This window comes from Neophocaena asiaeorientalis, unplaced genomic scaffold, assembly GCF_003031525.2.
Source record: "Neophocaena asiaeorientalis asiaeorientalis breed wild unplaced genomic scaffold, Neophocaena_asiaeorientalis_V1.1 scaffold43, whole genome shotgun sequence".
NCBI classification, from domain to species: domain Eukaryota; kingdom Metazoa; phylum Chordata; class Mammalia; order Artiodactyla; family Phocoenidae; genus Neophocaena; species Neophocaena asiaeorientalis.
In genome coordinates this window covers 8,166,109-8,192,577 of record NW_020173674.1, presented here as the reverse complement: position 1 = coordinate 8,192,577, position 26,469 = coordinate 8,166,109, and the positions used below count along the sequence as shown (strand labels likewise).

Below are 26,469 nucleotides of genomic sequence, written 5' to 3'. Positions count from 1 at the left end.
TTAGAAACCAGTACAGTCAGACTCTCTTCCTCGGGCTCTGTCTCTGAGAAGATGAATTAACTATAAAAGTGTTTTTTAAGAAGGCACTTACAATGGAAAATAGCTGCAGTCTCATTTACCATATTCTCTGCTCCTAGGTCATGCACACAGACAGCTAGGGAGGAGAAGTGTCGTTGCTACCAGAAAACGAACAGTGTTTGGCTTCAGAGGCAACCTAGGCCTAAAGTCAAGCTGCCATGTTCTCAGTCCCAGTCAGAAACTTGTTCTTTCCAATCTTCTCCACCCAGCTTCTGACAAATGAGCCCTCCTCCATTTATCCGACGAGCTAGCCAAGGCACCTGCCCAGGTCATGGCCACTTAGTAACAGGATTCAGCAGTCTCTGCCCTTGGCCCAAGGTTGAGACTGCAGTGGTAGCGGCGGGCCCAGTGAGGTAGAAAGGAGGTACCCAGTAGGGAAGACAGTTCTAAAGAGTGTTTCCCCTGATATGTCAGGGGACTGTCCCAGGCTGCCTTCTCTCTCTCTGGAAGTTCTACTTGGCCTTCCTTTAATTAGCCCTTCTCTCCTGTAAGGCAGTGTCCATTCAGAATTCCTTTCCTCCAGCCTTATTCTTCATCTCCACCTAGGTTCATATCTCCTTAGACCCTCCCTCCTACCCAGCCACCCCCCGGTGCTCAAGTCCTTTTATGTCAAGCCCTCACCCAGAGTTTGAAGGTTAAGAAACCCCAGTTTCTACGGGCCACGCTCCTTGGAAAGCAAAGATACGTTCCTAGGTCCCATGTTGGAACACTGAATGCATTTTCCTATTCTGAACTCTGGTTTAGGTGTTAGGTATGGTTAATACACTACTTCAGATACCGTGGTGGGCCCTGATGGGGTGGGCTGGCCTGAGAATGCAGCCATCATTTGTAACATGCTTCTATGGAAAAATGGAACAGAACTTTTGGTAAGTTGGGGATTTCTTTTGCCTGTTTTTTTTAAGATTTTTAATGTATTTATTTATTTATTTTTGGCTGCATCAGGTCTTAGTTGCGGCTCATGGGATCTTTGTTGAGGCGTGCTGGATCTTCTGTTGCAGACTGCGGGCTCTTCCTTGCGGTGCACGGGCTTCTCTCTAGTTGTGGTGGATGGGCTCCAGGGCACCTGGGCCCTCTAGTTGTGGTGCACGGGTTCCAGAGCGCGTGGGCTCTGTAGTTTGCAGCACGCAGGCTGTCTAGTTGAAGTGTGCGACCTCAGTAGTTGCGGTGCGTGCGGGCTTAGTTGCCCCATGGCATGTGGGATCTTAGTTCCCTGACCAGGGATCGAACCTGTGTCCCCCGCAGTGTAAGGTAGATTCTTTACCACTGGACCACCAGGGAGTCCCACGCTGGGGGTTTCTTGACTTTCTTGCAGCACATGCTGCAGCAGGTTTGCATGTGCCTTGTGGGAGCATTCTCATCACTTTGTAGTCGTAGCACCAGCTATCACAGAAGTTGTCTTTCTAGATGCCAAATGCCAAAGATAAACACGCACACACCACTTCCTACCCAGAAAGTTTGCTAGAGAGCTGTGTGCAGCTCCTGTGATTGTTCTGGGAATTGAGACTGAATTCTCAATTTTGACTGATTTGACCCATTGTCAGGTAGCACCGGAAACAGGGGCGTCCCTCATTCCACAGCTCATGTGTCCTCACCTGCTTGGGTTTTCAATGATCTGTTGTAGGAGGAAGATAGCAACTCTCCCTGTGAGCAGGAACAGCTCAATGGGGGTTTGCTCATGGAAAGAGCAGCCAGTTGGAGTTTTAGTGGTCACGTAAGTGGAAGAGCCACATTGCAGCCCGGCCAGGTGGAGACAGGTTCTGAGAGTGGTGGTGCCAGCCTTAGGTGGTTTCTATTACTTATTGTCCTGCTGGAGCTCTGATCTCTGACCATGGTGACTTCTGGGGCAGCAAACTTGTCCCAATCTTTTTTCTGATATTTCCTCCTCCTTCTTCAACTCCCTCTTTGAAACTGGAGGAGTAGGAAGGTAGTAGTTTTTCCACTTCCAGAGGAAGACGCAGTGGAAAGAGGCACATGTCTTATTCAGCACCTTCCAGTGTAGAGCTGGAACCAGATAAGACCCGGAAGGCCTGTTTCCCGGCCTCAGCATAAAAACATTTTAAGGAAACCGCATTGGAAGGGGCAGAGACAAAGGGTTAAATCTGCACCCAGGTAGAAAGGCTGTTGCATAAACGCTGAGAGAGGGGTTATTTGTTGTTGTTGTTTTAGATCTCGTGCTTCTTTTTTATTTTGTGTTGGCAAAAACCCCAGGAGAAGATTGGAGATTCTGGGAGGTGGTGATTATGCTGGGTGAGTCACCTGAGCTCCCCAGCTGCCGTTTTTAGTCGTCCCTCTGCTTTTCTGTAACAGGAGGCAGTTTGGGGAGGGTGGCGGCTGGGTGGGAACACTGTTTGTGCATTGGACAGAAGGCAGGTGTATATGGGTGAATTTTTTGGCTCTCTAGGGTTGACAGGGCCTTGCAATCAGTACATTGGTTCAAAGAGGAAATATTAAAGCAGCTCTCGGTGTGGCAAACAGTAAGTAAATGTCTCCTAAAGTCACTGTCACTTCCCCAAATCAGTAGCTCTTAGAATGGCTCAAGCTGCATTGCATTGTCACAGCAAGACACAGTGGTTTTGGTAGCAAAGCAGTGGAGGGATTGAATGTGGAGAGGCAGAGAGAACTGTCTGAAGTGGGAAGGCCTGGTGGTTGTTGGGCAGCAGGAAGTTCGAGGAGAGGGATCCCCCTCTGTGATGAAAGGAGGGCTTAAGCTTGATTGAGGGGAGCCAGGGATGGGGGTGGGGGCTGCTGGTCCTCAGCTGTGCCTGTATTCTGAGCCTGCCTCCAGTTCTCCTCGGTGACCACCTTTGCCTCAAGCTTTGTGACAGATGAGAGTTCCAAGGGGCTTGTCCCACCTGAGAGAAAGCTTGTTAGTAGAACTGACGCTCCATGGATGTCATCCATTTTGGGGAGAGAGGACCTCATGACCCACTGCCCACTTGGATGTTGTGTGCAGAGTATACTGATATGGGTTATTGGCGTGTATCCCAGAGACTGTCACGAAGATGCCCCAACATGTTTTCTTATTTATTCATTCGTTCACGTTTATTCATTCATTACCTTACTGAATACTTCCGCTCTGTGTTATAGACATTGTTGTGAGCCATGAATCAGACGGACCGGGGGCCTTCCCTTTATGGTGTAGTCTAGTGGGAAGGACAGACAGTAACCAACCAACTTCAAAGGGCAGTAAATGCCCTGAAAGAGGGGAAAGGGATCTTCTGGCCAGAGGTTTTTTTTTGTTTTTTTTTTGTTTGTTTGTTTGTTTTTCCAGTACGCGGGCCTCTCGCCGCCGTGGCCTCTCCCGCCGCGGAGCACAGGCTCCGGACGCGCAGGCTCAGCGGCCATGGCTCACGGGCCCAGCCACTCCGCGGTATGTGGGATCTTCCCCGACCAGGGCACGAACCCGTGTCCCCTGCATCAGCAGGCGGACTCTCAACCACTGCGCCACCAGGGAAGCCCCTGGCCAGAGGTTTTGATCTTCCTTCCTCTGCCCTTGCTTATCTCCTTGGGGGACGAGGGGAGCAACTTTAGGGATCAAAAAGTTGTACCACTTTTATTCTGTATATATTCCGTAAGTATTATAACGTGGGGCACTGTTAGGCACTAAGGGCATACAACGGTGACCTCTGACTTCTCAGAGCTCAAAGAGGGGGTGAAGGCATAGAGGCACAAAGGCAGAAGACCTGAATGGATACAGATAGGGTGCTGTGAGAGTCAGAGAAGGGAGAGATCACTCTCAGCTAAGAAGGTGTCTGGATAACTATTTGAACAAAGGGATTTGGGATAAACAAGGGATAAGAGGGTTTACTTACCTGGATCACTTAAAAGAAGGTATTATATGAGATCTGGAGCCTTTTAGTGTGTGTGGATCTGTGTAGCTCTTCATACCACAGTTCCAGTCCATTCCCTACGCAGCAGCCAGAGTGGTGGAGCTGGGGTCCCACCGCGGGTCTGTCTGACTCCAGAGTGACACCCTTCACTACCACACCACATACAGCCAGACAATGAATGTGCTAAAAACAAACTACTGGGCAAAGAAAAGGAAGTTGGAGGCAGGCCCAGGCACCTCAGCTTCACTGGTTAGTCTCCCATCAGCTCCCCACAGTCCTCTGTTAAGCGAGCCAGACCTTCCTGCTGCAGGCTGCCTTCTGCCTCCCCCAGAGCCCTGGGCTGCTGGCAGGCAGGCTCTCCTGTGATATGGAGGAACTTGTTGGTCTCCATGGTTACGGTAACCCACTGGTAGGGAGGAGCCGAATGGAGTGCGAGGCTGGCAGTGTGAGCTTCCCCCAGCCCTTGGCACCATGTGGTACTGGTATGTTGGCCGTTTCTTGGACCTTTTCTGAGAGGAAGGAGTTAAGGAAATGATGAGGAAGGGAAGAGTTGGGCACACCTTCCTCCCGCCCTGGGCTGCTCAGAGGGCAGAGGCGTGGCTGCCTTCTCAGTCACCCACTTCTCTTGGCAGGAGTGGTGTTAGGAAGGAGGGTCCTTTTTGTCTGACAGCCCAGCCATGGTAGAAATTTGACTTTCCTCATTCTAGAAGGAATACCACCTTTGCTACACTGGTACTTGTAGTCAAGTTCTTAGAGATTATAGCTCTTCTCAGGGCTCAGAGAACCCCTGTAGATGGGAAACAAAGGTCCCTGCCTGAAAGTGAAGAGAGATCTTAGAAAACATGGTCGAGACCTTACTGCGCACCAGTGACCGTGGTCAACACTGGCGTGGATTTGCTCATTTCATCTTCACACTAATCCTGTTAAGTGGGAACAGCTCATGTCCTCGTGTCCCAGGTGAGGAAACTGAGACCCAGAGGTGCCAAGTGATCTTGCCGGTGGTGTTCGGTGAGCTGGTAAGGAGCGAAGGCAGGGCCCCCACTGCCTCCGGCTGCCTCCAGAGCTCTGCTGTGCTATCCTGCCTGCCTAACAAGTAAGCAGAGATACCATCGTGAGTCGAGACGTGTATGGTTCCCCTCCTCTCAGTCTCTAGAAGGCAGGAACCAGATCTCTCTGTACTTTGCAACAGGCTCCAGAGGTGGGCGCTCAATGAAGGTTTGCTGAACAGGGCAACAGTAATTGGGGACTGAGATAGAGACCAGGCCCCAGTGAGCAGATTCTCAGGGATAAAGTGTGGAAGCTTCTGAAGCCGTGGTTGCTCAGTAGAATCCACCGTTTTTGAAGAGGAGCCCAGCATTTCAAGTGGCTCAGAAGACAGGAGATTTGAGGGGTGCTCCTTGCACCGCAGCTTCCATGCATGAAGGGGCTGTAGGTGGCTCAGCTCGGATCTCACTCCAGGTCAGTTCTCGCCTGCCGGACTTCCCAGGCAGGCACTGGCTCTGCTGTGGCAGCTTTGAGGCGCGTGGGCTCCCTGCGTGGCCCAGGCTGCAGTGCTGGTCTCCCAGCCTTGGGGTGAGACTTGCAGCTTAGAGAGCTGGAGGGCAGCGAACCACCTTGCTTTTGGCTTTGCTTCAGTCACAGGCTGTGCTGGCCTCCTTTGTCAGGGAGGCACCTACCCTGGTTGGAAAAAGGGAGCAGCCCTTTGGCAGTTTTACACAAGCCCACCTCCGCTCTACGACGGAGTATTAAGGGATGGTGGGGGTTCCCCAGGTGGAGACATCACAGTTCATTCTGGGGCTGGGGGTGTACATCCAGACTCTCCACTGGTCACCAAGCTTTACCAGAGCTCTCCTACCCAGAATGCTCCGCTGGTGTATTGACTCTTGGCAGTTGAGAGTGACGGTTGCTCAGGATCAAAGGATGCAAAGAAGACTCCTGGATGCAATGAAGGAGGAAGGGTTAAAGAACTAGTGATTTGCCATGTGACGTTTCAGCTCAGTCCCATCCTGTCTCTCCCCAGCCTCTCTGAGGTCACTGCTTGGTACTTCCTCAGTTTACAAAGCCCCTTACTGCCCCCCAACAAATAAGATTGAGGAAACAATCCTTCTGTCACATTGCAAAATCCTGGAGACTGGAAAATGAAGCCATTTGATCCCGCTCTGGCATCTGAGTGGAGGGGCAAGCCTGAGCCCAGGGTCCAGAATAAAACCTGACCTCTTCCACTGAGATGAGGGCCCACTTTGGGAAGGAGTGAGAGCAGGGGGTGCTGTGGGACCACCTGGGTAGGCCTTTAAAACAGCCCCTGCCCCCCACTGGCCTTAACCCGGATGTTGGCCTTCCTGCTGTCCCAGGCACCTTTCCGGAATCTTCACATCTTTCCCCTCTTCCTAATCTTTGGAGGAAGAGCGAGGGACTCATTCTTCTGGGAGAAATAAGAGCAGATTAGGCTTCAGAAGCATTGAAGAGGAGCTGGTGAAGGGGACCGTGAGGAACAGCAGAGTGCTGGAGTGGGCGCGAAAGCCCTGGGCTCCAGTCCCAGCTCTGCACTGGGAGGCTGACCTTGGGCAAGTCTCTTAACTTCTGTGCTTAAATTTCTCATCTGTAAAGTGAAGATGCTCCCTACCCTGTAGGTTTACGGTGTGGAGAACATGGGAAGTACGTGCCAGCAGATGGTAGTACCAGAAATGCCGAATCTGTTGACCAGGGTTCATACATAAGGTGAACACTGAGCAGCACGGTCTCCCAGGTGTCTGTGCTCAGGTGCCGTGAGGTCAGTGGGAGGCTTTGTCCTTCCCTAGAGCGGTTTATGGCTTCCCAGCATGAGATCTTTAAAGAGTTGCCTAGTGGGAAAGACCCTAGCCTCGAGTAGTGGAACGAATGTGAAGTTGATCTGGCGGCCAGAAGAAAGGCCGAGACCAGAACACAAACGGGGAGGGCTCCAGTTTGCCACAAGGACAGCAGATGCCTGGACAGCAGGGGCTTGGCTGGAGGCAGGTGTGAGGAATGGCTTCCCCTGCTGCCCCCAGGCCCTCAAGAGTTCTCAAAGAAAGCAGTATTGGGGTGGGGTAGGGGGGTGATGGAGACCTGGAGGTGGGTGGGAACCTGGAGATAGACTCCCAGAATCAGGGCTGGAAGGGGTTTAGAGAAGCATTTGGTTTGTTCCCAGCCTTTGGGCAGAATTCAGGATTTAGCTTCTCACTCTCTATCAGTGACAAAGGTTCTTAGTCTAGAACCCATGGACCTAAGGGGCTTCACAGGGTTCCTGAATCTCCTGATATTATGTCCAGAATACTATCTGTATAAGTGGAATGTGCATTTTTCTAAGGTTAAACACTGCTTTTTGTGAAGTAGGAGATCCACGTGCCACTGTTGGATGGCTAGTTTCTGCTCCCACCCCGCCCCGTGGGTGGTTTGCTGGCGCTCTCTGGGTCAGCATGTCTGATTCACACATACTCCTCCTGCAGATTTGAGCCCGTACCCAGGTCCCACCTGCTGCAGGTGAGATAATGGCTTTATGACAACCTGGGCTGGCGTAAGTCTCCTCCTCACCCTCTCCCAGCTGTTACCCAGCAAAGCACCTTGGGGAGGGTGGGGCAGCCCACTTCCGGAGAGGGGGAGGGGAAGGGAGAAGGAAGTTGATCTAAACCCGCCTCTTACTCTCTCTGTCTCCCTTCCTTCCCGTTAGCCTTCTGCCCCTTTCCTCCCACCTTGCTCCTGGGTAGTGTCCGAGGACTGCATGCATCTTCTGGCTACCAGACCCTGGCCCACAAGAAGTCGCAGGGCTTTGTCCCCGTTGCTCTCCTTGCCAAGCCTGGGCTCTCTCTGCTAGTGGTGGTTTCGGTTGCGACACAGTCCAGGTTCCCAGGCAGGAGCCGCTTGGCCTGGCTGCTTCGCTGCTTTTCACTGACGAGGTGGTGGAAGGAGTCGCCTGCTTCAGCTGAGTAAGGGTGGCTGACGGAGCCAGGAGCCCCCGCCCTGGGCCTGGCTCTTCCCGGCCTCTGTACTTTGCCCTCACTGCCTGACAGATCCTGCTGTGGGCTCTGCTGAATGGAAGTCGCTGGTAGTCCTTGTCCCTTTCTCCAGCCGGGTATGTTTCCCCCCTTTTTTTTTGCTGTGGAATTGCCCACTCCTCTTTCTTCCGTCTCACCCCAAACACAGGATCTTTGAAGGGTTGCTAAATGGAGCCAGGCAGCAACTAGCACAGGGAAGTGCTCCTCCTGGGAAGAGGCATTGGCTGAGAAAGGAAGAGGTGGCAAACGCCCAGAGAAGACTCTCCCCTTAGGTCGAATGAGCAGGCCCAGCCAGAGTGAAGGGAACGGGCTGGTGACAGGCAGAGGCCCAGGGAGGGCGCACGAGTGCTACAGTGAGGGGAGATGGGTCTGGGGCGGCCGCCCAGGGCCGGTGCCCAAGGGACACTTTTCCTCCATTCCACAGTGCCCAGGCTCACTCTGCCTCTGGCCAGGGAGTACCTGCCTATCCCCCTTCCCAGCTTGGCCCCTTCCCGGCCCCAGGGAAGTCTCAGGACACTCAAGGCCAAACCTGAGTGCAGAGCCCCAAAGCGTGAGCTTTTCTAAGGGAGAACTGTTGGTCAGGGCCTCCAGCATTAGGGAAGGGGCCCTGCCTACCTGAGTCAGCGCCGGGCCTCTCGGGGTGGAGGCTGTCTTCCGGGCAAACGTGGCAACATGCCTAGGCTGAGTTCTGAGATCCAGGTTGAAGGGCCCATTGGATAGAAGACTTTTTTTCATCCTCATGTCCTGCCTTCTCTCCTCTCGACTGAGGACCTCAAAGCTGTTTAGGCCCTAATTCTGAATCAGGCCTGCTTAGTAACCTGCGTGTTCTGCCATTTGGTTCCAAATACTGCCTCACAGGGTGACCCCTTGTTCTTTCTGAAAGCTGCCTGACAGCCGTGGTGTCTGCTTTCAACAGACTGGCCTCAGACCTTTGGGGCCTGCCTATGGTGTGAGGTCAACCAGAGCTTTGAGGATGTCTGGTGTTCCATGTCTTACTGTGTGCAAGGAGGATGGAGGTGGGGGGCAGAGCATGGCTCTAGCTAGATCCTGCTTAGTTGGCCCAGAAGGGCAGCTAGTCTTCAGCCCCCCACCCTGTTGGTGAGATCTGGGTCCAGGTTACATGGGCCTAGTCGAGAACCAGGGATGGGACTCTCTCTCCATGATAGCCACCCACACCCCTACCTCCTCTTTAGCCTTCAAAGAAGCTGCCTCTCATGGGGCCTTGGTCCAAGGAACATTTCCTACTAGAGACTTTCTCCTTTCTCTGCTTCCTCACCCTGTCCCACATCCCTGCTGTGGGAAATATCTCACAACATAGAAGAGGCGGAAGGGGGTAAGAGAAGGACTGTGTCTTTTGAGTCCTGAGAGTTGGGTAGTTCGGTCCTGAAAGGGGAGTGTGTGACTTTTAGAGCAGGGGATCAAAGAGCACGCACCAGTGTTCTCTGCTTCCTTGGGTCCCAGACAAGCAGAACCTTCTCTCTGACTGTCCTGGATACCTAGCTTGGAATCAGCCCTTCACAGCTGCCCTGTCGAGTCCCCTCCTGTGAAGGTTAAAGGTGCCGGTGTAGGCCAGGTGGCTGATGCTCAGCCGGGACCTCTCCCCAGCTGGGAGGGCCAATACATAGCATCTCTTGGCCTCCAGATAGGCTGCAGCTGGCTTAGGAGGGCTTGACTTAGATGCAGAAGTCTTGTTGACAATGAGACTTCCGGCTTTGCAAATAGGCTTTGTAGTATTTAGGAACTAAAAATAGTGGTATTCATGGTTGTTCTTTTTTGAGCATTGGATAAGGCATTTTACATATTTTCTGTCACCTAATGAATGTGAAATAGGGACTACTTTATCACCACTTTACAGATAAGGAAACTAATGCTAGTAAGTGGGGGAGCCAGGACTGGAACCTAGTTCTGTTGGACAGAGCTCCTCGGCACCCACTAGACCGTCTCCCGACACCCACGTGTGGGATCATCCCGCGTTGGTCATCTTTTAGATGACTTCCTTCCTGCTTTGTAATAATCTCACCTCCATCTTAAGGATGTTGTTGATAATAATAGCGTTAACATGTGTTGAGTGAGCGGCAGATTCGGGGCTTGAACCTGGCAGTTGGTCTCTGCATCTGTACGCTTAAGCACCCCTCTCTGTCCCAGTAAGGAGGAGGGTTGTTGCTGTTCCTTGAAGTTCTGTGTGCAGCTGAGCCTCTGGGTGTGGGGAGGATGCTGTCCTGCTGGGCAACACAGCGGGAAACGTGGAGAGGGATGGGCAGAGCAGAGCTCGCGATAGGCAGTAGGGTTCCCAGATTTGGCTTCAGGGAGCAAAGGACCCAAATCCTCAGGTAGACACTAAATTCTCACTGCAAACTTTGAGGACTTGGGGACTGTCAAGACCCTGTTGCCTTTGGCTCATATCCTCAGAAAACAGGAGAGTGACAATTTAGGAGGTGATTTAGAGGTTGCCAAGGAAACTTTTCACCCATCTTCCTATCTTGGAAGTTGGGGCAGAGGGAAATGTTTTCCTACTCATAGCCCCTTAGGGCTGAAAAGCAACAGCTTGGGGAAGCATGCTTCTTGCCAAGGAACCCTGGACAGTTCCTTGGGTGGTAGCAAGAAGTCATTTCTTTTCTCTGTGGTTTTTGAGGGCTTCACTTAGAGCCAGAAAAGGACCGTGAAAGGAAGAATTTTGAGTCACACTTCTCTGGTCGCCCTGCTCCCTCCGGACGGTTTCCTTGGAGTCTCAGGGCAGCTCTGGGTGGCTCTGCGATGAGGCTGTGGCAGCGCTTTACCCCATCCTGCTGGAGCAATGGCGTCGGGTGTTCTGGAAGAGGCACATCCGTGCTCTCGACCAGAGTCAGGCCAGACGCTCCACAGTGTGACTGTTCACCCGTTAGAGTGTACAGTTTAGTGGCTTTTACTAAATTCTCAGACCTGTGTATCCATCACCACAGTCAGCATTTCATTAGAATATTTTCGTTACTGCAGAAAGAAACCTCACAGCCCTTAGTTGTTACCCCTAAGTTCCCTCACCCTCTTCAGCCCTCCTCAGCCCTAGAGTAATCTCTTTCTTGTCTCTATGGATTTACCTACTCTGGACATTTCAAATAAATGTAATCATATAACCTGTGGTCCTTTGTGAGCAGCTTTGTTCACTTAGCATAATGTTTTCAAGGTCCATCCATGTTGTAGCATATGTCAGTTCTTTTTTTTGTTTTTAAGTTATTTTCTCTCTTTTTTGTGGGGGGCGGGCGCTGCGTTGGGTCTCCGTTGCTGCGCACGGGCTTTCTCTAGCTGCAGTAGGCAGAGGCTACTGTTTGTTGCAGTGTATGGGCTTCTCATTGCGGTGGCTTCTCTTATTGCAGAGCTCCGGCTTTAGGCGCGCAGGCTTTGGTAGTTGCAGCATGTGGGCTCAGTAATTATGGCTCGCGGGCTCTAGAGCACAGGCTCAGTAGTTGTGGCACACGGGCTTAGTCGCTCCGTGGCATGTGGGATCTTCCCGGATCAGGGGTGGAACCCATGTCCCCTGCATTGGCAGGCAGAGTCTTAACCACTGCGCCACCAGAGAAGTCCCTTCTTTTTTTTTTTTAATTGCCAACGAATATTCCACTATGTGGATATTTCACTTATCAATTGACAGACATTTGTGTTGTTCCCACTTCTTGGCTATTATGAATGTGTGATGCTACGAATGTACATGGGTGTGCAAGTTGCCCTTGGGTATGTAACTAGGAGTGGAATTGCTGGATCACATGGAACTCTACATTTAGCCCTTTGAGGACTGTATAGGTCTTCATACAGATGTATGTTTTCATCTGGACCATACCTTTTTTGTGTTATGTTTATATACCTGTTGGTGCCAGTTGTCATTTCTGCTTCCTCACACCCTTATTGGAGCTATGGGATATCTAAGGAGGGCAGAGGGTGGCCTTGTGCAGACCCTGTCATTCCATGTTCATTGCACAAGTATTAATTGAGCATCTACCATAATCCAGTCTGTCTAGGTGCAGGGATGTATCAGTGAATAAATGATACATGTCTGTCTTCATGAGCTTCCATTCTTGCTGGATAGACAACAAATCAATGTAAAGTGATACATAGTAAAGAGAAATGTAAAGTGTTGGGAGGCAGTGAGTGCTTTGCAGTAATTCTGATCAAGCTCGTGCGACTTTGAGATGTAGCCTCATCAAAGTGGGAGGACGGTAGACGGCGCTCTCCCACACGAGGTGGAGGAACTCTTGGGTTGTTACAGCGGATGTGTTGCCAGGCAGTGGAGCCAGTGATGGGACAGCTTAGGTCCTAAGCTCCAGCGCCCACAGGATGTTGACGTTGGACCTTAGGCTGTGCTCTTTTGGCGTGAAGGTGGGCGCTCTTCCCATCTCCTTTTATCCCACTGCCTTATGATTCTTTCTTTGCATGCCTACCAGCCTCCTGGAGTCTGCCCCCATACCCCAGCCTCTTGCGCTTTTTGCAGAGAGCTAAGGGCAGTAGTATGGGGAACCGGAAGGGCAGCATACTCAAAGGTGTACATGTTTCTACCCTGCAGCCCACCTTGGGACACCTCGACTCCAAGCCCAGCAGTAAGTCCAACATGCTGCGGGGCCGCAACTCAGCCACTTCTGCTGACGAGCAGCCCCATATTGGCAACTATCGACTCCTCAAGACCATTGGCAAGGGTAACTTCGCCAAGGTGAAGCTGGCTCGGCACATCCTTACTGGGAAAGAGGTGAGCTTTGGGGTTGGGGACGTGGCAGCATCTCCCAACTGTTGATACGCCAGCAGGTAGTAGTGGAACTTCTACCACAGCCAGCCTTTTGTTTATCAGGCAGAAATGAGATCTGAACAGATAGGGGTGCTAAGAGGGATAGGGCCAAAAGGAGGCAGAAATATAAAGGAGGAAGTAGATTCGAGTCCTGAGTTTAGCCTGGTCAGAGAGGTAATCTTGGGCTTTTTATCTCTTGTTCAGGTAGCTGTGAAGATCATTGACAAGACTCAACTGAACTCCTCCAGCCTCCAGAAAGTAAGCACACAGTACCTCCTGTCCCTTTCTAAACCTCTGTCAGGAGTTAATGATCTGCTGACCCCATTTGGACCTCCTCTTGAACCCCTAATTCAGAATCTCTGGTCGTTGCACTGTTCCCACCATCCCTTTCCGTGGCTCTGCTATCTTTAGGGTTTGGGTTGGATCACCTGTGTTGGCGCCTCCTGATTGAGCTTCCTGGCCACAGGCACTGGCCCTTTTAGAAGTCTTTCTGCCCCTTTCCTGCCCCTTGGCCTACCTGTCTGACCTACTTCCTGCATCTTGTTTTCTTCTGGCCTGTGACCAGCCCTATGCAAAAACACATGTATATAGCCATTACTAGAAACACATGCAGTTAACTGTAAGATCTGAATGATCCCGGGGAGTGGCTCTAGAAGTACAGGGATAAGAGGAGGCAGAGAACCTGCCACTGGATTCTGTGCCAGCTACATTTCAGAGAATGGGTATGGAAGGCTGGGGTTTTTCGAAACTAAACTCCAGTTTCAAGCCTCTTACCGTACGTGCAGATTAATGACAGGTCCTCCCAGTTTTCCTTCTCACTTCTAGGCTTCTTTTGACTAACAGTTGCAGAGTCCTTTGCATGTCGTTTTTGCTAGATGAGGTTGAACTTTCCTTCCCTTCTTGACTTACAGTGGAAAACTGAGGTCTTACTTAGCTGGTCGGGGAACCCTCCAGGTGAGACCACATATGTAGGAGTGAGAAAAGGCGGCTTTCATTTGCAGAGGAGGGACGGCTTACCAGTGACTGGTTGGTGTAGAACTGGAAACTGTCTGCCCTCTGCCCCCACCCTGGGCTCCGTCAGTTAGGGGAAGGAAGAAATCTCCCGTCAGGCTCCCAAAAAGCTGTCCCTATTCAGGTCAGTCAGACTTCCTCATACTCCAGCTGACCCTGGCTCAGATTTTCTGACCTTGATTAACCTAGTTCTTTGCATCTTGTGGCAGATTGAGTTTTTCTTTTCACGAGCACATTGTTACTTGAGTTAGGAGAGGGCATAACCTGATGCTAACAGCCAACTACAGTGAGATTGGGAAGCTTGGGACTGGAGGTTGGGAGCTGTTGCTGAGAGAGACACTCACAGAATTAGTGTGAGTTGAGGTGCCCTGACATGCTGACAGCCAAAACCAAGGTGTTTCCTATTTTTTGTTACCCCTGGGATCCCCTCAGAGTTCTTTGACTCAAAGGAAACATGGCTGTCATCACCAGGGCTTCCCTGCTGCTGGGAGCTTTCCGGAAGAAAGGGAAAGAGGGCTACTCTTGACATGTTGGCTCAGACCCCACAGAGCAGAAGCCAGCCTGGTGTGGGCCGTTTGGTCTTTGGAGCAGTTTAGCCTGCCAGAGTCAGCTAGGCCGTCTCATTTCCCACCTCTTTTTTCTCCCGCCTCTTCCTGACGGGCTGGAGGCGGCAGCACCAGGCAAATGCAACCATTTTTAGGGCCTTTGAACTCACGCCACTGCCAAGGCCAGCCTGGTTCTGGCCAGATCGCTCTGTTTAAATTTGATCCCAGCAATGATCCCTAAAGGACAAACGCTGAAGAAGCCATCCTCTTCGGGGTTCTAGACAAGCTCAGAAAACTCCACGCGCTCCTAGGAGAACGCCCTTTCCAGGCCCATTATTGCCCCTGAGGTGGCGTCCAGGATTTTTTGCCTCTTCATCCAAGATAACTATTGGGCCTGGGAAGAAAGCAAGAAAAACCTGGGCCCTAACAAGAAAAGGGAGCCAAGGTCAGAATCAGGTTCTCGAAGATTGGAAAACCTGTCTCTTCTTTTCCTTTCCAGCCCACAAAAGCTCTGGGATCTCATTAAAGGAAAATAAAGAAAGATGTGTTCACTTTTCCCCATAAAATAATAACCTAAATTAGGTCTCCATACCTCCCCTCTCCTTAAAAACAAAAACAAAACACAACACAACTAGTTCTGCTCTTTGTGCAAACGGTGAGGCCTAGAAGTTGCAAAAAACCCCACCTCCAGTTCTCTGGCCCCCGCAGAGGGGATGGAGTTCATTTCTGTCATCTTTCTTCATGGAAATGTATGGTTTGGAGTCCCTGATTTTGTTTCACAAAGAGAGCGTGAGTGTGTGGAGGTGGATTTGATTAAAATTGGCATCAGCTATATATAGGAGTGGCTTCTTCTGTCACCACCCCGAGGCCCAGGAGAGAAAGGCGTACCCACTAGTGCAGAGCCCTCTGACTTCTGTAAGTCAGAAGGTGGTGGGCCCCTTCAGAGGGGCCCCTTCAGAGCTCCCCTACCTCTTCACACAGACCAAGCTAGAGTCTGCTTTGTCAGTGAACTGTAGAAGCAGTTCAGGTTCTAAATGTTCATGTACGTGGGCTCACGCTCCCTCTTTCAGAGGCATGCAGCCAAAACCCGTCTGCTGTTTGGGGGCTGGATGATTTGGGGAGACAACACCCAAGGGTGCAGCTGGCTCGTCCAGATGCTGCCCCTGAGGGTACAAGTCATGAGAGCCCAGCTTTCCTCGCACTGACCCTTCTTGCTCTCCTTCCCCGCCATGTCCTTCTCAGCCACTGGGGATGGGCATGGAGGATCTGGACAGCTACTCTATTTCTTTTCCCTGCCTGTTTTCTCTTTTGGAAAAAGAATCTTAGCAGTGGCTCTGTTTGGAGGGGACCTGAGGGGAGCAAGCTGAGCAAGCATGACCCCTGGTATTTTATTTTCCAGCTGTTCCGTGAAGTAAGAATAATGAAGGTTTTGAATCATCCCAACATAGGTGAGAACCAGTCATCATTCCTTTCCTCTTCCCCCACAGCAAGGCTCCACTTCCCAGCATGTGGCCCTTCTCCCTGAGGCACATGGCCTTCTGGAGTCCGTAGTCTTCAAGGATGCCTCTGGGGAACCCAGCTCAAGATCCAGCTCTGCCTCTGGAGCACAGGGCTGTCCTTAGTGGTGTGGCTGCCTCGAGAGGAACCTGTCTTTGGGAGAGGAGGAAACTTTCTGATTCCTAGGATGCCCCTGTACATGTTGGGGCTCGATGTGTGGCCCCTGCTGCTTCTCTGACTCATAGCTTGGCCTTTTCTCTTGTAGTTAAGTTATTTGAAGTGATCGAGACTGAGAAAACTCTCTACCTTGTCATGGAGTACGCTAGTGGAGGTAGGTATGGAATTGCCTCTTCCTACTGTGTCCCCACCTTCCCCAGCCCCAGCAAGCTCTGATGTAGACCCTGCCCCTGTCACTTGCAGGAGAGGTGTTTGATTACCTGGTGGCTCATGGCAGGATGAAAGAAAAAGAGGCTCGAGCCAAGTTCCGCCAGGTGGGTGTGACTCCCTCCATGGAGTGTGGGCCCGACCTCTGCTTTGGGGGGTTTGGCATACAGGGAGGAGCTGCCTGTCTGTAAGCGGCATCTGGAGGGTCCTTTGGGCTTTGCTTATCTATGTGGCTGCTTCGAACTCGGTCGCAGGATCACAGCTCCACCAGCCCCTGTAGCCCAGCTTCAGTGCCCCTGAGCTGACCGCTCTTCCTTCCTTTCAGATAGTGTCTGCTGTGCAGTACTGTCACCAGAAGTTCATTGTTCACAGAGACCTAAAGGTAAGGCGCTCGCCAGAGTCTGAGTCAGGGCTGGGCCACTCACCCGCTGTCAGCCGCGACATAACCATTACACCCTGAGCGTTCAAGGAGACACCAGCCTTTAATTCTGGGGGACGATGAGGCCCCTAGGGCTGCTTCTGACATAGGCCCTATGACTGGACTTAGGATCCCATTCCAGCTAGCGAGGAGAGGGTCTCTGCCATTTCACCTCTCAGCCCTTCACCTTCTGGTGCAGCCAGGCATGGCAGGAGGGCTGCAGGCAGCCTGGCGGCTGACCGAGGAAGCGGTGCTGCCTGTTCCACAGCTGCGTCACAGCTGCTTTGCAGACGTGCGGCAGACGCATGTCTTTCACTGAGCTGTTAGCATGTGAGACTACCTAGGAGTCTTCCTGGCCCCTGCGTCCTCGCAGATGTGACCGTGATTAACCCAGGCCTGACAGGGAAGCTTTGCACAGCTCACCGCGTCTCTGAGCCTTCAGATCCCAGCTCTCACCGGCCTGCGCGGCCCTCCTCCAGCCCAGCCCAGCCTCTGCACACTGACTGGAGGCCTGCCCTGGAGTTGGTGGGAGAAGTTCTAACACTGGAGATGACTTCCTGTTTGTTCTTCCATTCCGCTCAGCTCCTTCCTGTCCGGTGCCTTAGTGTGATCCACTTGGTTCCCTGACGTTTTCCTTCTTACCTCCCAGGCAGAAAACCTGCTCTTGGATGCTGATATGAACATCAAGATTGCAGACTTTGGCTTCAGCAACGAATTCACCTTTGGGAACAAGCTGGATACCTTCTGTGGCAGTCCCCCTTATGCTGCCCCAGAGCTCTTCCAGGGCAAAAAATACGACGGACCCGAGGTGGATGTGTGGAGCCTGGGAGTTATTCTATATACACTGGTCAGCGGATCCCTGCCTTTTGATGGACAGAACCTCAAGGTGGAGTGAAGTGCAGGCTTAGATCATTTGTACTCTCATTTCTTCTCTTGGCCTCTGGTTTTATCCCCGACCTCTCACCTTTGCTGCTTTTCTACATTTTTCCTGAGCCAGAGCTTCAAAGAAGGGCTTGCAAAAGGCAGCAGCTATTAAAAGCCCTCTGCATCCAGCAAAATAACCTCAGTTCCTCTCTTGAGGGCTGGGATAAATTGTATGTCCGTTCACCCCTCCAAGGTCCTCAGAATTGCAAGCCTCGGGCTGATCAGGCCAGAGGGCGTGGGGTATTTGACATCACCGCCTCTCGAGTGAGGTGCCTTGTCCCAGGCTCTCTGCCTTCTTAACCATATTTCATTTATATCTGCCTGGCCAGTCTTAAACTGTCAGGAGCCTGGATATTAGGTTCCTTCCCTTGGCCTTGGGTGATGTAAATTTCCCTCCTACAGGAGCTGCGGGAGCGGGTACTGAGGGGGAAATACCGTATTCCGTTCTACATGTCCACAGACTGTGAAAACCTGCTTAAGAAATTTCTCATTCTCAATCCCAGCAAGAGAGGCACTTTAGAGGTGAGCGGCCTGAGCCCAGCTGGTAGGAGGTCCTGGGTTCCCAAGGAAACCTCCAAGCTGAGTCTTCCTCTCTGCCCTTCCCCTTCCCTTTACTCCCCAGCAAATCATGAAAGATCGATGGATGAATGTGGGTCACGAAGATGATGAATTAAAGCCTTATGTGGAGCCACTCCCTGACTACAAGGACCCCCGGCGGACAGGTGAGGCTGTGCTGGGCCGTGAGGTTGAGCCTGCCTAGGACTCAGGACCAGCCTTAACTGTATGTCCCCCCACGCAGAGTTGATGGTGTCCATGGGTTACACACGGGAAGAGATCCAGGACTCGCTGGTGGGCCAGAGGTACAACGAGGTGATGGCCACCTATCTGCTCCTGGGCTACAAGAGCTCCGAGGTGTGTGCCCCCTGCTCCATTCCCCGTCCAGCCAGCCTCTCTGTTGGTAGTATCCCCATGCTTCTAGCAGCTATTGAGGGCAGAAGCTCATCTCTGAGTAGGTGTGCTCTCTACTGACTAATTTTAAGCCTAATCTCTGGTGGTGCTAAGGTCCCCTGGCTTTTGCTTTCACTAATTTCCATCAATAGTTCAATAGGGAAGCTGGTGGGGTCTGGGCCTGGGTCTGGGTTTCCATACGGGTGAGTAGATCTGGCTCATTCTGTGTTGGTTAGACTGGGTCTAGGTCATTCTGGCTGGGTCAGTTCTGTGTTGGCTCTAGAAGTCTCTGACTGTTTCGATATGTTTGTGTCTCTCTGTATCTGGAAGTCTGGGTTCCTGGGTGCTCTGTGTCTGTCTTTATAGGAATCTTGAGCCTGTGTGTTGCTTCTGCCTAGAGCTTGTGTCTGGGTATGTGTATCTGTGTGCGTGTACGTCCATCCTCCCGTCTGTGCATCTGGAGGCTTCGTGATGATTGTTCTGCTCGTATGGGTACCCATGTCTGCGCCTGAATGCCTGGGTCTCTGTGGGAGTAGGGCCTTGTTCGCCATCTGTGTGGCCCCACATCCACTCGTGGCCTCCCCGTCCTGCGCTCCGCCTGGCGGTGCTGGACGCCCTTTCTTGATTCTTGACTTAGCCTGTTCAGGAGGTGTTGGGGGGTGTCTCTGAGTCTGAATGTGTACTCTCGTGTGTGGCGTGTGTATCCCACTCTGAGGGCGGGGTTCTTTTTGGGGAGGTTGGTGTGTCTTTGACTGTGTTTTTCAGGGTCTGTGTTGGGACTTGTCTCCGTGAGTGTTTATTTAGATGCACGCTGGTCTTGCAGGGGGTATGTCTCATGGGAGCCTGGGGTGGCTTTGTGTCAGGCAGGAATGTGTAAGTGGGATCATCCATAGGCAACTCTTCGTGACCTCTGCCCTCCCTTTTGTGTTCTTGCAGCTGGAGGGCGACACCATCACCTTGAAACCCCGGCCTTCAGCTGATCTGACCAATAGCAGTGCCCCTTCCCCCTCCCACAAGGTACAGCGCAGCGTCTCAGCCAACCCCAAGCAGCGGCGCTTTAGCGACCAGGGTGAGTACTTCTGGGAACTGCAGGTGGGGGACTCACCCCTCTCCTGATGGGTTCTTGGGGCTTTGGATGACACAGCTGAGTTTCCATCCCTGTTCAGCCCTTATTAGTAGCATGTCCTTGGGCAAGTCACTTAACTTCCCTCCAACTTGCCCTTACCCATTCCCACTGTCCTCTGGCCCAGCAGCTGGTCCTGCCATTCCCACTTCTAATTCCTACTCTAAGAAGACTCAGAGTAACAACGCAGAAAACAAGCGGCCTGAGGAGGACCGGGAGCCAGGGCGGAAGGCCAGCAGCACAGCCAAAGTGCCCGCCAGCCCCCTGCCTGGGCTGGAGAGGAAGAAGACCACCCCCACCCCCTCCACTGTGAGCCACACCCACCCCCTCCCTCCTCCTGGCCAGCCCCACCTCTCCTCCCCATCCTCCCGGCTCCTGCTGTGGGGCCTGCCCTCTCCAGGCAGCTCTTTCCTTAATGCAGACCCAGCTCCCTTTGGCTGCCTACCTGACCTTCCGCCCCGGGGCCACTTCAGCTTACTGTAGAAAACCCTGCCCCACAGGGTAAAAGCGAACTCCGTTCTTTTCCCAGCCCGACTGCTTGTGGTGGAAGGGGGAGGGGGAGCAGGTTTTGTGAACCTGCCAGTAGAACACTTTGGTTTTCTGTGATACTACTCTGCCCTTTATTCCCCACAGAACAGCGTCCTCTCCACCAGCACAAATCGAAGCAGGAATTCCCCGCTTTTGGAGAGGGCCAGCCTTGGCCAGGCCTCCATCCAGAACGGCAAAGACAGGTGAGCAGGCCTGGGCCCTGCCTGCCGTATTTCCCGGGAGCCACCTCTCCCAGCGGTGACGTCTGTCAGCAGCACCGTCTCCCGTCCTGCCCCCCTGGAGTCCCATCCTGGCTCTGTCCAGTCCAGCCTTCCACACGCCAGCACCTCCTCCCTCTCTCCCCACCCCCCTCCTCCTCTCCCCTGTGCTCCTGTGACCGCTCCTTACGGTGTACCGAGTGTGACTCCATGGTCATCTCAGCTGCCTTCTTGCTTCTTGACTGCAGCCAGGGCGTGGCAACTGCACTCTTCTGGGCATCAGTGCCTGAGGGGCCCCAGCTCAGGGCAGGACCGAGAGATGCCCACCTGAAGCGTGTACACATTGAGGGTGACTCTAGCTGTGCCCATGAGAGCAGAGCCCCCCCTAACCTTGACCATCATGTTGAGTTCCTGGCTCCTTGTCTTCTGAGCTTAATGAAAACTCCCCTTAGCAACACGCTGCTCTTTCTGGCGACGACACATCCTTGTTCTTAGAATTTCTAGGGGACCAGTGCAGCCCGGAGACAGTTGCCTCCTGTTGGCTTTCCTGCACTCTGGGTTTCCTCCCCTAGGCTCTGGCCTGCCTCTCCTTCCTTGCTGTGCCCTGCACTTCCCAGCCCTGCCTCCCTCGGCTCTGACTCGTGCCCCGCTGCTGCTGCTGGGCCTGACGTGCGTCCCGCCGAGGCTCCCCAGCTCTGGCCCTTCCCGCCTTGCCTGTGCTTCCTAACCGGAGCCTCCTGCCCCCTCCCACCCCTAACCCAGGCCTCTCCACTGCTTTTGTCTCCTAGCCTAACCATGCCAGGGTCCCGGGCCTCCACGGCTTCTGCTTCCGCCGCGGTCTCTGCGGCCCGGCCCCGCCAGCACCAGAAATCCATGTCGGCCTCCGTGCACCCCAACAAGGCCACTGGGCTGCCCCCCACGGACAGTAACTGTGAGGTGCCGCGGCCCAGGCAAGTGTGCTGGGGCAGCTGATACACCTGCTGCCCTCAGCCCACCCCCGCCCCCCCACCCCCCACAATTTCTTCCCACCTGGGGGTCCTGCTCTGTTTTTGGCATCTTAGCCACAAGAGATGGCTGTCCCCTGCAGCCAGGAAGTAGAGGACACAAAAAATAGCTTAATGCCCCTCTTTTCCTCCAGTTCTCCCTCTCAGAACAGATATGCAAGAAGCCGTCCCGAGGCTCCAGAAGGAAGCCTTTTTGTTCTGAGCCTTCCTGGACTTCCTTAGGACCCCGGGGACAGTCAGCATCACAGGGACTCAATCCTTGAGGGTTGGTCAACATTGTCCCCTTGAGGTTCCAGACTGCCTAGCTCCCAAGGAGCCTCTTCTCTCCTTCCTGTACTGCTCTCCACACACGTATCCTTCCCTGCCTCCCCTCCCTCCCCCAAACCATCTCCTTCCCCCTCCACCCAAACATCTTCCTTACTGGTGTCCTCAGTGGTCACACCCCTTCCTTCTGTGTCCTCTGTGATGGCTGCCTCTGCCCTAGCGTCCCCCTTCCCTTTCCCATGCCAGGGAGCTCCAGATGCTCGGTGCTGATGGCTTTCTCATGCCCTGACGCATTTCCCCGCCCCCCACCTCTTTTCTCACAGCACAGCCCCCCAGCGTGTCCCTGTCGCCTCCCCCTCCGCCCACAACATCAGCAGCAGCGGTGGAGCCCCAGACCGAACTAATTTTCCCCGGGGTGTTTCCAGTCGAAGCACCTTCCACGCTGGGCAGCTCCGGCAGGTGCGGGACCAGCAGAATTTGCCCTACGGTGTGACCCCAGCCTCTCCCTCTGGCAACAGCCAGGGCCGGCGGGGGGCCTCGGGGAGCATCTTCAGCAAATTCACTTCCAAGTTTGTACGCAGGTGAGTAGGGGGCCTAGGGCGGCAGAGAGGCTGAGGCCAGGCCTTCCACCTTGTCTGGGGGTGGGGATGAGGACACCTGGGGGTTAGAGCTGGGATCAGGTCCCAGGGTTAGAAACCTCAGGAAGCCTAAGAAATTGAGTCTTTGTTGGCACCTGAGATGCCCAGACCCATCCGTCCCTCTCAGGCCTCCCCAACTCCTTGTTCTCTGGCCCGAGCAGATGGCCGATGCCGCCTCCTCTCTAGGAGAGTGTGAACTCAGATGCTAAAATAAAAGCCCCCCTCGTCTTTCCTGGGTTCCCATGGAAACTTATATTTGGTGACGCAGCTGCAGAGTCATGAGGCCTGAGCCAGGCTGGGCCGGCAAGGAGAGTTTCTCCTGGTCTCTTGTCTTGCCCCCTTTGACCTCCTTTCTCCCCACCCAGTCGGTTTTGTCTGGCTGCAGCCACTCCCCGCTGCCACGTTCCTCTGCTGGGGGGCTGGGGGTTGCCAGGATGAAGGCCATAAATGAAATAGCTGGTGGGGGCCTAGGATGTCTCCCTTGCAGCCTGAGGCACTCTGACGCTTTCCTACGTGGGAACCAGGGTGAAGGTTCTCTTCGTGAGGTTTCTCACGCCTGGCCCCTGATGACCCAAAAGGACAGCGTTGATTCTTGAGGTGCATCCAGTAATGTGGCCTCTTGGGCTGCTCCCTGTCTCCATCCCACCACTTCCTCAACCATCTTAGTGTAGCTCAGGAAGCAGCAGGAAGGAGCCTTGGAGAGAACAGGTTTGCCTGCCCTTCCTCCTGCACTTCATTCCACTCAGCTAGAGTAGCCAAGCCATGCCCCTTTCCAGCCCCGGAATGCAGGTGTAGGGCTGCAGGGTGGGGCGTGAGCAGATTGGGATGTCTGGGACTCTAGTCTCGCTGAGCGGCTCTTCCACAAGTAGGGTGACCCTTGAACCTGTAAAGCCCACTCCCCACCTGCTTATCCACATACCGTCTTGTTGGTTTTTTTTTTTTATTTCTTTTTTTATTTTGTCTTTTTTTGTTTGTTTTTTTAGAAATCTGTCTTTCAGGTTTGCCAGAAGGTAGGCGTTGAGCCCGCTGTGTGTGCGTCTGTGTCCTGTGTCCTGCCTCCATCACTAACTCGCCTTTTCTGGCTCTTGCTCCCTCCTGCATCTGCTAAACCATGTCTGTGGGGTCCTCTCTCTGCCATCTTAAAGGGATGAAGACGGCCTCTGCCTGGGCGGCCCACAAGGCCACGTTTGCCCACTCAGGGCAAATGACTCTGAAAACGATGGGCCTGTCCCCAAGCAAGGGGGACCTTCTCAGGGAATTCTCCCTTTAAGATTGTCTCCTTCCCCCCAGTCCCCTACCCTGGGTTTTGGTCACAAGCGCGTTGGGTTCCTTTTCCAGCCCTTTCTCGTGTCTGTGCATGCGCTCTGAGGAAGCTCCACCGGGGTCGAAAGTGCATCTGGGATGGTATCTCATTCTGGGTCTCCTGGGCTTCCCCTTCCCTGGTGCCCTGAACTTCAGGGCTGTGTGGCCTCTTGCCCCTGTCCTCTGGGATGGCAGGACTTTGGAGGTACTGCCGGGACACTGGGGTCTCAAGACTTCAGCCTGATGTCTCCAGGCCCAAGGAGCCTTTGCCTCACGAGCGGGGCACAGCACCCCCTTCTGGCAGCTCCTGCAGAACTAGGCCGACCCCACCCCCACCCCAGCGTACCTCCTACCTCCAGACGTTTCTGGATGAATCAAGCCGCGTCCTCTCTGGGCTGTGTTCTCCAGTTATGGCCTGTGACTTCCGAAGAGCCAGAAGCTGGGACATTCTAGGGCAGGGGCCGTCTACCCCTAAGCCCTGGCCAAACAGTGGGAGATCCCCCCTCCCTCAGGCGTTTCCCTTCCTGGGCCAGCTCCTGGCTCTGCCACCCCTGGCCCTGTCTTCATCCTCTCTGGTGGCCTGGGTGGGCCAAATACCAAGCTGAGGACCAAGGGCCAGGTTGGGAGCCCTGGTTCCCCAAGGCCGTCAGCCCAGCCCCTTCGGTGCCCCAGCTGACAGAACGACGGCCAAGACAGGGTGTTCAGGCTTTCCCCCTTCCACCCACTGCTTGCCACCCAGCTCTTCACTGCATGGCTGGCTGTTGACTCATGGGGCCCCAGTGGGGGCCTGCCCTGCAGGGTACCTCCACCCACAGGGCAGGAGCCAGGTGGGGCCGGAGAGAGCAGCCAGGCTCCTTCCCCTGCACGGCCCAGGCTCCCTGTTCGCAGTGCACTTGTTTGCATTCGTGTGTCTGTTGTGTCTTTGTGTTCCTTTTACATGTGCTGCCGCTGCTCTCTCTCACTCCTCCTTACATCCTTGCCCTCCTCTGCACTCCCCAATTTCCCAGCTCCAGGCACCCATCTTCCAGCCAGGAGCTGGAGAAGCCGCTCAGCGGGGCCAGACCTCTTCCCCACCCCCCCTCCCAAGGTGTCTCCCCTGCTCTGCCCTCTGTCCTCCCTTCTGTATCAGCAGATGGCCTGGCAGGCAGGGGAGTTATAAAAGAGTGGGGGAGGTGGGCTTGTCTACAGCCGGCCTCAGGGCCCATCTCCTCCCCGCCCCAGTCCCAGGCACTGAGCCCCAGGCGTACTCAAAGCAGGTCCGGCCCTTGGCCGTTTGAGCCTCCTGAGAGAGACCTCTATTTATCTCCGCCACCCCCCGGCCCTTCCCTCCAAGAGGACTACAGTTCTGAGACCCGCTCAGGGGGCGCTAGTGCAGAAGCCGCCCTGCGCGAGCCCTGGCTGTGGGCTGTGTGCGCCATGCGTGTGCCCGCACGTCCACACCCTCCTCCTCCCCCGGCTCCTCCCGGCACCCGTCTTTGAGAGTGTGGGGAGGGGCAGGCCCCGCGTGCTGGGCTCCCTGTTGGAGAGGGACAGTTGAGCTGCCAGTGTGAGGCGCCATGTTGGCCTGCTAGGTGATGGGCGAGTGGCCTTTGGGCTTGGGTCCCGCCCACCCACCGGCGGCACCTCCCCCGGACCCGCCCTCACAGAGGTCCCAGCACTAAACTCTCCCTCGCTCTGTTTTTTGAGGAACCTGAATGAACCTGAAAGCAAAGACCGAGTGGAGACGCTCAGGTGAGAGGGGGCCGGAGCCAGCGCCCGCCCTGCCCGGGCCGCCGGCCCTGCCACGAGCCTCCCACTCCTCTTCCTTCTGCCACCCGGCTCTTCCTCCCACGCTTGCGCCCTGTCCTCCCCCTCTTGGGGCCTCCCTTTCCTCAGAGGACCCCCACAGCCCCGCTGCAGTGGGTGTGGGCCCTTCTCCTCAGGTCTGGTGTGTTCTGGAAGCAAGAGCCCTGCCTGGGCCGGGTGGTTGGGACTCTAGACTCCTACCCCTCGACAAGCTCACTTGCCTGTGAATCAGTCACTTCTTTCTGTCCAGTCTGTGAACTGCTCAGGGCTACTGAGCGCGTGCTCCCCTTTCTTCCCTGACCCTGCCCTCTTCCCAGGAAAGCATGGCGCTGTCACCTTGTCACCCCCTGCCAGGGGCTGGCTTCTCGCCTTCTCTGCCCTGAGAGACGAGACCGCCCACCCCTCTCGCCCTCCCTCTGCTCCCTGGGCCAGGTCTAACGCTCCCTCTTCCAGCACTGCCGCCTCCCGGGCACCCTCCCGCTCTCCTCTCTGGTCTCGGGGTCCATCTGCCAGGGGGGCTGTCCTGTGGCTGGGGCGCCTGACGCCCGCCTCTGCCCTCTCCGCAGACCTCACGTGGTGGGCAGCGGCGGCAGTGACAAGGAAAAGGAGGAGTTTCGGGAGGCCAAGCCCCGCTCGCTACGCTTCACGTGGAGCATGAAGACCACGAGCTCCATGGAGCCCAACGAGATGATGCGGGAGATCCGCAAGGTGCTGGACGCGAACAGCTGCCAGAGCGAGCTGCACGAGAAGTACATGCTGCTGTGCATGCACGGCACGCCGGGCCACGAGAACTTCGTGCAGTGGGAGATGGAGGTGTGCAAACTGCCGCGGCTGTCTCTCAACGGTGTTCGGTTTAAGCGGATATCGGGCACCTCCATGGCCTTCAAAAACATTGCCTCCAAAATAGCCAACGAGCTGAAGCTTTAACAGGCTGCCGGGAGCGGGGGCGGCGGGGGCGGCCAGCCGGACTTAGCTGCCGGGGCCGGCGCTCCGCCTGCCCGGGCGGGACTGCAGAGACGGATCGGTGTGTCTCCCCTGCTGGCACTTCTCCCCTCCCCGCCCTTCTCAGTTTCTTCTTCCATGTTCGTGGGGGTTGGGAGACGGTTCTCTCCCCCCCACATTTACCCCTGCCCAGATAGTCCCCCTTGCCCCCTCTCTCCCACAGGAGGCAGAGGAAGGGGCGGGAGGGGTGGGGGCGGGGCTCCCCTCGGCACT

General features: G+C 54.4%; 1 protein-coding gene across 11 annotated transcripts in view; it reads left to right on the top strand.

The window, feature by feature from the left end:
• MARK2 (microtubule affinity regulating kinase 2) overlaps positions 1-26,469 on the top strand; it is a 56,444-nt gene extending 29,975 nt beyond the window's left edge. For 3 of the 11 annotated variants that reach the window (XM_024748732.1, XM_024748731.1, XM_024748733.1), the window contains 18 exons: positions 12,450-12,629; positions 12,870-12,923; positions 15,621-15,669; positions 15,984-16,049; positions 16,139-16,209; positions 16,428-16,484; positions 17,170-17,406; positions 17,847-17,966; positions 18,067-18,166; positions 18,244-18,356; positions 19,329-19,461; positions 19,643-19,824; positions 20,149-20,246; positions 21,050-21,211; positions 21,853-22,110; positions 23,151-23,177; positions 25,156-25,200; positions 25,821-26,181. In XM_024748732.1, coding sequence (XP_024604500.1) covers positions 12,495-12,629; positions 12,870-12,923; positions 15,621-15,669; positions 15,984-16,049; positions 16,139-16,209; positions 16,428-16,484; positions 17,170-17,406; positions 17,847-17,966; positions 18,067-18,166; positions 18,244-18,356; positions 19,329-19,461; positions 19,643-19,824; positions 20,149-20,246; positions 21,050-21,211; positions 21,853-22,110; positions 23,151-23,177; positions 25,156-25,200; positions 25,821-26,181 — 2,268 coding nt within the window. In that variant the 5' untranslated portion in view covers positions 12,450-12,494. Of the gene's footprint in view, positions 1-7,572; positions 7,996-12,449; positions 12,630-12,869; positions 12,924-15,620; positions 15,670-15,983; positions 16,050-16,138; positions 16,210-16,427; positions 16,485-17,169; positions 17,407-17,846; positions 17,967-18,066; positions 18,167-18,243; positions 18,357-19,328; positions 19,462-19,642; positions 19,825-20,148; positions 20,247-21,049; positions 21,212-21,852; positions 22,111-23,150; positions 23,178-25,155; positions 25,201-25,820 lie in introns of those variants that run through there. The other 8 variants (XM_024748729.1, XM_024748725.1, XM_024748726.1 and 5 more) reach the window with 8 other exon arrangements.